The following is a 10,981-nucleotide window of genomic DNA, read 5'->3' as shown; positions in this document are numbered from 1 at the left end:
TCATTTAATAACCAGAGCTGGGATGCGTTTTAAGGCGTCTGGAAGTATGGGTCTTTGTGGTGATTGCCGCAGGCGGCTCTGTTTCCCAGCACTTCGGGAAGCTGCGCCCGCCCTTGGCGAGCACGCGCCCTATGCGCGCTCAGGCTCAGGCTCAGGCTCGGAGACTACCGCGCGCAGGTGCCGTCAGGGCCGCTCCTCGCCAGCAGAGGGCGCCAGGCAGCACAGCTCCTCGGGGCGCGCGCGGCCGTTCTCCCAGCATGCCTCGCTCCCGTCGACGTCGACCCGGAAGCTGTCGCCGGCGGCCGGTCGACTGGCAGCCTTAACACGGGCTGGGTTGTGGAGCGCTGTCACCCAGGTTTGCGGCGGCGGCGGGCCGAGGCCAGCGGAGAGGACCCCGATGAGCCCATTTCAGGTCGGGGCTGAGTGTGGGCGCGCGGTTCCCGGTGGCGTGTGACCCAGTCCCGGCCCGCCGCCGCCCTCTGCATGTGTAAGTGTTCGTGGGCCTCAGGGCGCTACACCGCCCGCCCCGAACCCGCGAAGAGGCTTTCCGCGTGGGGCAGTATGAAGGCCGCAAAGTTTTCCTCCAAAGCCACACCTCGGCTGGAAGGGGCGAGTTCGAGGGCTCTGTTAGTGGTAGACGTGGGTAGACGCGGAGCTGCCGCTGTCGCTTTGCAGTGCCTGTAGGACTTGGAGGGCTCGGAGCCCCCCCGTTCCCAGAGCAGCACCCAGATCGCCCCGTATCTGAGACACAGTTCATGCCCCCCTTCCAAACTCTGAAGTAAAATCTTGGCTGTCATCTGGGGAAGCCACCTTGTCCGTTCAACCATGAAAACAGAAACGATGCCAGCGTTCCAGGAGACTCCGGCTGGAACCAGCTGTCACCTCAGTAACCTGTTGAGTGGCCGGAAGCTGATGGCTATAGGGGTCTTGCTTGGCTGGCTCCTGGTCATACACCTTCTGGTCAACGTGTGGCTGCTGTGCCTTCTGTCTGCATTGCTAGTGGTACTGGGAGGATGGCTGGGCTCCAGCGCCACTGGAGCAACTTCAGGTCGACTGCACCTGGAACGCTTCATTCCAGTGGCCGCCTGTCCTCCATGCCCCGAGGCAGAAAGGCAGTTGGAGCAGGAGATCAACCGCACCATCCAGATGATTATTCGAGATTTTGTGTTATCCTGGTACCGTTCCGTGAGCCAGGAGCCAGCCTTTGAGGAGGAAATGGAGGCAGCTATGAAAGGGTTGGTCCAGGAGCTTCGGAGGAGGATGAGCATGATGGACACTCATGCTCTTGCCCAGAGTGTTCTGACTCTCTGCGGTTGTCACCTGCAGAGCTACATTCAGGCAAAGGAGGCCACTGCAGGGAAGAATGGTCCAGTTGAGCCTTCCGACCTCTGGGAGGCTTACTGCCGGGCTACTACCCCACATCCTGCTGTGCACAACCCCAGTGCTGAAGTCACCTATACACGTGGCGTTGTCAATTTGTTGCTTCAAGGGCTGGTGCCCAAGCCCCACTTGGAGACCCGTACCGGACGCCATATAGTGGTTGAACTCATCACGTGCAATGTAATCTTACCACTGATCAGCAGGCTGTCAGATCCTGACTGGATTCACCTTGTACTTGTGGGTATCTTTTCTAAGGCTAGAGATCCAGCACTCTGCCCAGCCAGCACCCCCAAACAGCCTTCAGTACCCACCTCTTTGCCACTGATCACTGAGGTAGAACAGCTTTCAGAAGGGAGAGCCCCTTCTCCAATAGCAGCCCCAGTGTTCGTAAGTTACACTGAACCAGAGGGTCCTGCAGGCACCTCCCCAGAGGTTGAAGAAGGTCATGAAGCTGTAGAGGGAGACTTGGGTGGAATGTCTGAAGAAAGAAAAGTAGGAAACAACTCATCTCATTTCCTACAGCCGAATATTCGAGGCCCCCTGTTCTTATGTGAAGACTCAGAGCTGGAGTCTCCGCTGTCTGAACTGAGCAAAGAAACCATCATGCTCATGACTCCAGGCAACTTTCTCTCTGACAGGATTCAGGATGCCCTGTGTGCCCTAGAGGGTTCACAGGCTCTGGAACCCAAAGATGGTGAGGGGTCTGAAGGAGCAGAGACTGAGGAGGGTCCTGTGACAGAAACAGAGACAGGCCTGCGAGTCTCCACACTGAACTCCTGCCCAGAGATCCAGATTGACACAGCAGACAAAGAGATAGAACAAGGAGATGTTACCACCTCTGTTACAGCTTTGCTGGAGGGGCCAGAAAAAACCTGCTTCTCACGGCCCTCATGCTTAGAGAAGGATCTCACCAGTGACATGGGCTCCCTTGATCCCAGTCTGCCACCAGTTCTGCTTTCCTCCTCTCCACCTGGTCCTCTCAGCTCAGCCACCTTCAGCTTTGAGCCTTTAAGCAGTCCAGATGGCCCAGTTGTCATCCAGAACCTTCGTATCACTGGCACTATTACAGCCAGAGAGCACAGTGGCACCGGATTCCACCCATACACACTCTATACTGTGAAGGTAACAGGATTAAAGCTGTGGGTGCTCATCTGGGCTAGGAGTGGGTTTGAAAAGCAGTCAGTGAAGCAGATATTCTTGGGGAAGGGATGCTCTTAGTTTGAAGTGTTTCTTTCAGTAGGCATCTATCTGTGAATGGTCTGAAGCTAATGTGTAAGGCAGAGTAGCATTTATTCTGTACTCACACAAACAATCCTGGAACCTCAGGGCTGCTAGAATGCTGAGGGTTATATTTTCAGTGGTTCCCAAACTTGGCTGTACCTCAAATCACCTGAACTGCTCTTTATATGTACAGATTCTGACAGACTGATGGATTCCATCTGAGAATTTCTAAGGAGGATTCCCTGGATTCTCTGTCTCTCTTTTTTTTTTTTTCCAAATAGAACTCTCCAGATAATATGGAGACAGCCTGTCCTAAGGCCATTTTGGGGGAATTGCCTCTCTAGCCAACCCTCTTCATATTGTCTCTGTCAAGTTGTGCTTAAACACCTCCAAGAGTCAAAAACTTGCTGTCTTCTGAGACAGATACGCAAATAACCTACCTTCCTAAAACAAATTACAAAATATACTAGTATTTTGAAAAAGAAAGAAATTATCAGGGAAGAAGTTTAGAAAGAATAATCTTGGGCAAGATCCTGCCCATCTGGATTTTACTTGCCTTCTTGAATTTCTCTCATTTGAGTCCAAAAGCTACCACCAGACACAGCCTGCTTGCTGCACTCCTCCCCATGAACTCTCAGTCCAGGTAAGAAGGAAAAGGCCTTCCTTGATCTGCTCAGCACGGCTACATCATGACATAGCATTTTAGAAAGTAACATGACATTTTCAAGTAAGACAGAATGGAAGTAATTAGAAATGTATATATGTGAACACACACACACACAGACACACACACACGTTCCTTATGGGCAAGTTGTAGAAGTGCAGATGTCTGGTCATAAAATAACTGAGAGTAGCCTCAAAGGACAGGTATCACTTTGTTAACATTTTGCCTGCCTTTTTGTTCGAATTCTGGATGTCACTAGGCCATGCACCTTTCTCACATTTAAGTGTGGGTTTTGGTTATTTCATCTTTTTTTAATGACTGTTCCAACACTGATATTAAACAGCAGGGTTTTTTTCTCCTCATTAGCAGAAAAAGTAAGTTGATGGATGGAATTTTTAAGTTCACAGTCTTTCTCCCATTATTTATCCTTTTTTTTGCTGCTAGATTTTGACATCTGCTGCTACTTGAATATCGATAGTTCAATATTCAATAGAAAAGAGTAAAGTAAAAAATGAGAACAAAATAATATAGCCAATTATGAGTAGTTTGAAATTGGGTTTGGATTTTTATATGGACATATAACTGATTTTAAGTTGTATATTATTATTATACTTTCTGATGGTAAATAATTTTCAGTTTATATGATAGAAGGAACCATAACAGTATTGAAAATTGGCCCTCAAGGAGCAGCATATTCCACAGAAACTCTCATCGTTCCCAAATGCTCCCTCCCTTTGTTCTTAATTTCTTACATTTACTATGTGACCATTGAGAGCCCCACCCTGAATTCCACCTGTTTCTCTTACCTGGTCTTTCCTTCTCAGTGCTGTTCTGAGGGACTACTTTGCTCACATCAGCTCATAATGAACACCCTATCTGTCTCCAAAAAATTGTAAAGCACCGGCCACAAGTCCCACCAACAAGGAGGTAGTATTTTCCATCCCTTTCCCACAGCATACCTCAACGAAAAAATAATAACCTATTCCTAATGCGAAGGCGCACATATATACTTCTCCCACAGCATTTCATTGTCTCTTAACTACTCTGTCAAAAAGTGTGCCTCCTTGCTGAGTTACAGTTTCCATGCTATCCGTGGTGTTCACTCTTTGGGGAACATGAGGTATAAGTCATCTTTTCCACATACCAGCCCTCTGAGCTTATGAAGACAGTGGACTTTGACTCCTTATAGCATCCATTTTTCATGTGACTTCTAATGATACAGATGATAGGTACTTAGGGAAAAAATTCAGTTTCGCTCTAAGAATAACAATTAGGAAAATTAATCTGCCTGAAACAAAACAAATACCCTTTAGTTTATTCCAGATAAATGATGTTTATCTGCTTTTTGGATTATTTGGTCTTCCTTTAACTAATATAAATAATCATGGGAGCATAATGGCAAAATGGTTTTCCCCTTATAATGTTTAGCCCCGTAATTTAGAGGTGATATAGGAAGTATCATTTTTATGGATATTATGCCTTCTATTCAAATATGCATCTGAAAAATAGTTACGCGGCCATTTTTGTAAGTAAAGAAAGTATCTGGGAGAGGGAGCTTTCAGATGAAAGTGGTAGTATGGAGCAGTGGAACTCGTTTCTGACTTTTTGAACAATTAGATATAGGAGGTTCTGGAACAGAATAGGAACATCTCCCTCCCTTTGTTCTAAGTTTCTTACTCTTTCTATGTGGCCATTGAACAATTAGTTAATAAAGCCAGAATAGAAGATTGCTGAAACCCGGCTGATTCAGTCAGTCAATTTGTTCATTGACAGTACGAGACAGCCCTTGACGGTGAAAACAGCAGCAGCCTGCAGCAGCTGGCCTACCACACTGTGAATCGCCGCTATCGGGAGTTCTTGAATCTGCAGACCCGTCTGGAGGAGAAACCAGATCTACGCAAGTTCATCAAAAGTCATGAGTTTTCCCTGCTTGCTTCCCACATCTAGCCACCTTGTGGCCTGTTGGTTTATGGGAGGGTTCAGGGAGGAGAATGCAGTTTCAAGGTTCTCTGCTCCATGGGTTTGCTTCAGGAGTTTTGAGGTTTAGTGTTGGACAGCAGCAATCACATTCTTTCAGAGGTAGTCCTTTACTGCCAAATGCTTTGTTCTGCAGCCCCAGCTAGTTTAAGATTAAAAAAGGTGTTCACATTTCCACCTGTACCTGTTAGTGTGAGGAGTTAAATTAACTTTTCCAGATTCATAGATTGGTGGTTCTTAATATAAAATATTACCCAGAAGTTATTGCCACCTTCTTTCATTTAACAACCAGATCTTTTGTGTGCTGTTTGACAACTCTCAGGCATGGGGAATTTTTTTTTTAATGTAATAAAGTTTCACTCTAAGAATGAGCTAGTAAGTGGTTACTTTGTTTTTTTAAAAATGGTGATGATTGCCAAAATAAACAATTTAATAAGTTTGGGCATAAATTATACATTTTCTTTCTTAATAGCTAACACTGAGCCAACCTTGAAAATCCATGCCAGGTTCTCTTCTAAGCACTTTACACATGTTAGCTCTTTTAATGCCCCCCTCAGCCTATGAGATAGGTACTCCCATTATCCTCATCTTATAGAAGAGAAACAAAGTCAGAAAGATAACACAAATTGCCGAAGATTACTGTTAAACTAGGGAGTTGAGTCCAGATTTAAACTTGAGTCATTGGACTTTAGAGCCCTCACTTGTAACCACTGGAGTGTTGTATGGGTCATATGGATTATATGTATATTTGGAACTCCTGAAATTTTTTTTAATCCAAGGAAATATATTCAATAGTGCTGTTTTCTTTACATGTGTTATATGTGATCGCTCTCTGAATGTTAAATGAGTTAATATTTTGGGCTTTTTTGCAGATGTGAAGGGTCCTAAAAAGCTCTTTCCAGATCTTCCATTTGGAAACATGGACAGTGACAGAGTAGAAGCCCGTAAGAGCCTCCTAGAATCATTCCTAAAGGTTAGCATTCTTCTCTTGGCCTTGTTCTCGTTTTAACCTGGGTGTCTAACCCCAGAACACCGAAGCCAAGGTGGAGAGATCTGGGGACTGGAATTTCTCTTTAAAATTTTTTTGTGTGTTTTACCTTTGCAGCAACTCTGTGCCATTCCGGAGATCGCTAACAGTGAGGAGGTGCAGGAGTTCCTTGCTCTGAACACAGATGCTCGCATTGCCTTTGTCAAGAAACCATTTATGGTGTCTAGAATAGACAAGGTACCAGCAGGGCCACTGTGCTCAGCTTTAGTTTTGATCTATAAATGTGAAGCATTCATCAGAATGGAGGCAGTGCTTGAAAAATAGGAGCGATAGGGTGTGGGAAGGGGCAGCACAGAGACGTGAATAGAACATGGTCTCGAACTGTCAAGACCTGTTGCCAAATATTGGTCGAATCATCAGCTTGCTGAATCACAGGGAACAGCTGCTGGGAAACAGTACCCCAGCACTCTTAAGTGTACGTGTATCTCCTGGGGGTATTACATTATTATGCTGTTGGAAGCATGTAAAGATAGATCTGTCTTCACAGATAGCTGGCAGGAGGGTGGTCTTTTGGAGGATAAAGATCATTTTCAGTGTTGGGTCACCCAGGAAGAGAGCCCTAAGACAAGACTCTAAGCTGGATTTAGAGTGGTATCATGGTTCTCCTTTATAGTATGGAGAGACTTGTACCTTCTTCGAGAGGTTGTCTCAGCACCTATGGAGATGGTGGAAGAAAGACATTTGTGTAATATGTAGGAGCTTGTACGCAGTGATTACCAACTGATATGAGCGTCTCTGGGGCAGAAGTCTGAGACTTATGTTTATCAAAAGTGGCATGTGTTTTATAGGGCTGGGAAACACTGACTCATTGGTGGAAGAGGAGCCTCCCTCTTCTCCTCTAGGCTCGGAGCAACAAATAAAATGGAATTTCATGTAGTAGGTGTTAGGGGATATCCACTGCTATGGAAAAAACTACAAACTAAAAAGGGATCAACTGGGTAAATGCCCAGAGTTCCATGCAGATCATTCATCCATTTCCACATCTACTTACTGGATGCCTGTTTTGAGCCAGGCACTCTACTAGTTGCTGTCCCTACAACAGTGAATGAGACAGATGAGGACCTCCCCACCCTCACAGGCCACAGTTCTGTGATCCTGGAGAACAAGTTGTATTTTCTAAGCTGCATTCTCTAAGTTCATGCATCCTCAGTGTTCTTCCCCTGGTTTGTTCTCCCCCAGCCTTCACTGTAGTCTGTTGACCACTCACTTCAGTCTTGACTTGGCTATGCTAGCTTACTCCTTGTGGAGGAATACCACAAGAATGAGTTAAAGAAGGCATGGTGCTGCTCTGAGCCAGCAGTGGTAATTAGCAAGAAGCACCAGAGGAAAAGTAAATGTTTCATTCTGTTACTTTGATAGTTTAAGGTTTTGTTTGCACATTGTCCTTTTTAGCAAATACTTGTATGTCATTTTCCCATTCTTATTCTTAATCTTCAGTGAGGATTGTTTTATTTGGTCTTGATGAGTAGAGAAGTTTATATCAACTCCGGATACCTTGGTTTTGACCTGAGTGATTTTTATTAATCTTTCTGTACCTAAAGAAGAGAAATTGTTGGAATTGATTAGAAAAAGTGATTGTTTGCTCTGTGTAAGTTACTCTAAGCATGTTAATATTACCTGTGCCCCTAAACTGTATTTTTTATTTTTGATCATCTTCTTCACTTTTCCTTTCTCTTTATAGTCCTACCTAACCTATGTACTTCCACTAATGCACATCTTGATGAAGGTATTATCAATTTGGAAACCTTTTTATATAAAATCACTTTTTTATATAAAAAGAAAATTGAAAAATATATCACCAGCCAACAGAACTCTTAGGTTTTTATATATCTCACTATTCATTTTGGCTTCTTTTCCCACGGCATCGTTTGTTTTACTCCTCAAGGAAAAAGATATTTATGGTCGTGGGAAAAAAAAAGATAGTTGTCACTCAGTCATTAGCTGGTATTCAACCTTCCTACTGGATAAGGCTTTGCTAGACAGCCTGGCCACTCTCCTCATCCTGTTGCGTAAAGCGCTAGGCGGGGGCCACTGCTCGTTTGGCGATTTCCGTCTGTGGATGTGGATGGCCTTACTGACCCTGCACCTCTGACTCCTGCAGATGGTGGTGAGTGCCATTGTGGACACCTTGAAGACAGCGTTTCCTCGCTCTGAACCACAGAGTCCCACAGAGGAGCTGAGTGAGGCCGAGACGGAAAGCAAGTCCCAGACAGAAGGCAAGAAGGCTAGCAAGTGAGAAGCCCTCAGTCACCCAGGGACCTTTCCACAGTGCTCAGATTGATCCCAATCCTTAGCCAAAGCTCACCCTATTCTCAAGCCCTAGAAGAGAGGAGGTGGGTCAGACATACCAGTTTTTAGGCAAGGCTAGACCCCAGGCTCCTCAGTGTCCCACCCGGAGGAGCCTACAGTGCTGCAGAGACAGCACTGCTGAATGTTTGCTTTTGCCATGGGAACCCCGGGCCCAACTGACCAGGGATGTTTGACTTTAGCATATTGGTACTCTCTTTTCTCTTTTCCTGGAAAATAGAGATGTTTCTTTCCTAGTAAGAATTAAGTCTTATAACTGATCTCTGTTTGCCATCATTTCTGGAAATCTTGGCTCAGAAGTTGCATATATTAGCAATAAACAGGAAAGGGCTAGAATGGAAACCTGCAGGGCCTATTTTAGTAACTGGTTGACTACCATTACTCTCTCTTGCACTAGGGCCCAGCTGTTCCCTGGCAGCATTCAAAGCCAACATGTGGCCAGCAAAGGCACCACATGTACCCTTAATGGAAATTTCATATATCTGGGTCCTTATAAAGAAAGAGCATCTGTGTGTGTGTGTGTGTGTGTGTGTGTGTGTGTGTGTGTGTGTTTTGTGTGTCTGAGTGTCTGACTCTCTGTCTCTGTGCTTACATTTCATGGGCCAGCAATAACAGACTCACAGCACCTAACCTTTTCTTAACGGGGCCCTTATTTTGAAGGATGACCATGATACCTGTGCTTATGAGCCTCTGTCCCTTGAAACGTTGATGTTATCACTTGCATCTCCTTCTCTGGTTTAATTTGGAACGCAAGGGGAATTAATGGATGTCCAAAAAGAATACACCATGAATAGCAATAATAAAAACTTGGTCTATGCCACCCGTCTGTTTAATCTTCAGCACATTTTTAATGAGTGCCTAGTATGTGCTAACTAATCTTCTATTCTATGGGAATATAACCATGATATAGACTGATGTCAGTTTTACTTGGCAGAAGCCATTTCACAAGTGCACTGTAGACATAGCTTAGTATATGAGTTGCCCTATCTATTAAGAATCGCCAGAATATACATTGTTTGGGGGATTATAGGGCCAAGTCTTTCCTGGCAGCTCTGACCACAGTAAGCTCCCCAGAATAAGTATGGATATTCTTGTTGTGATGTGTTATCAGTACTTACCAGACCTTTTTGTGGGGCTCAAGACCATGAGTTACATTCTGTTTCTGCTGTTTGTTTCTGTACCAGGTCCAGGCTGAGGTTCTCATCCAGTAAAATTTCTCCAGCACTAACTGTGACCGAAGCACAAGACAAGATTCTCTATTGTCTCCAGGAAGGCAATGTGGTAAGAACCAAAACCCAGAGAATGTGAGGCAGAAAGATCTGAGATGTTGGTCCTGCAGTTATAGGCAGTTGAATTATTCTCTAAAGCCAGAAATGTCCTGCTAAATGACTTAATTAACATTTGAATCTCCAACTTTAATACTGAAAGTATTTTCTCTGAGTGGTTTGGAATTCCTACCAGTTTGGGTTGGCAAGTTGGCTTATCAACCACAGTGGGTTTGGGATAATGGATGACAAGATCAGAGAGAAGACTAGTTCCTGGAAAAAAATGGTTGAACCAAAAATGTATTCAGAAGTAATAGGCCTAGGGCAGGCCTGTTTCAGTTGCAACTTAGGTTAAAATCTTTCCTAAAGTAGTTATAGCATCAGTTGGGTTCTGTACCTAAGGTACTTACTCAGGGGAGAGGCAGGGAAACCTAGAGGGCCACATTTGCTCCCCTACTGTCAATATTCCATATGTGATATGCCACTGGCTATTTCTTAGGAGTCTGAGACCCTATCCATGTCTGGGATGGAATCTTTTATTGAAAAACAGACAAAGTTACTGGAAATGCAGCCAACAGAAGCCCCAGAAAAAGATCCTGAACAACTTCCCAAAGGACATGTGGACAGTTGCTTGTCAGATGCAGCTGTGCCAGCCCAAGACCCCAGCAACAGCGATCCAGGTGAGTGGCAAGGTCTCTGCTCCCATGGAGAAGGGAGCCAGGCAGCATCCACTTGGGGCTTGGGATAGTTGGAGTTGGTAACTTTAATTTCTGTTCTGTCCAGCTGAGCATGCCTTGTGTTGAACTCCAGTGCTGGAGGTGGTATGTTTGGGCACAGAGATGAGTAGGACACAGTTGCCAGAGCAGAGCCAAGCTGCGGAGCAGGGCACAAACGGAGTTCTAATCCAGCAGGACGAGATCATGCTGATAATATCGACAGCTTATTGAATTTATTTTTGACATGCTGTGGCGTATCAGACTCTTGCATTTCTTTAGAAACTTTCTTTCCTTAGTGTCCAGGTTTCCTGGTTTTCTTCATGCCTTTCTTGCAGCTTCTTAGTCCACTCTGTTGGCTCCGTGAACCGCCCGTCAGAGCTTGATTTTCGGCTCTCTGTTCTTA

At 45.1% G+C, this 10,981-nt stretch overlaps 1 protein-coding gene across 3 annotated transcripts in view; it reads left to right on the top strand.

Moving 5' to 3' along the window:
• Window positions 1–287: 287 nt before the first annotated feature.
• Window positions 288–10,981, top strand: part of SNX19 (sorting nexin 19) — a 42,569-nt gene continuing 31,875 nt past the window's right edge. Inside the window, exons 1-7 of one of the 3 annotated variants that reach the window (XM_012449184.2) lie at window positions 288–2,502; window positions 5,039–5,177; window positions 6,115–6,215; window positions 6,348–6,467; window positions 8,392–8,522; window positions 9,782–9,878; window positions 10,362–10,542. In XM_012449184.2, coding sequence (XP_012304607.2) covers window positions 826–2,502; window positions 5,039–5,177; window positions 6,115–6,215; window positions 6,348–6,467; window positions 8,392–8,522; window positions 9,782–9,878; window positions 10,362–10,542 — 2,446 coding nt within the window. In that variant the 5' untranslated portion in view covers window positions 288–825. The other 2 variants (XM_021672590.2, XM_021672593.2) reach the window with 2 other exon arrangements.

Source organism: Aotus nancymaae, unplaced genomic scaffold (assembly GCF_030222135.1).
Source record: "Aotus nancymaae isolate 86718 unplaced genomic scaffold, 86718_ANA_hifiasm-v0.15.2.pri h1tg000012l, whole genome shotgun sequence".
Taxonomy (NCBI): domain Eukaryota; kingdom Metazoa; phylum Chordata; class Mammalia; order Primates; family Aotidae; genus Aotus; species Aotus nancymaae.
Note: the sequence above shows the minus strand (reverse complement) of the source record. Positions and strands in the feature narration are given on the sequence as shown.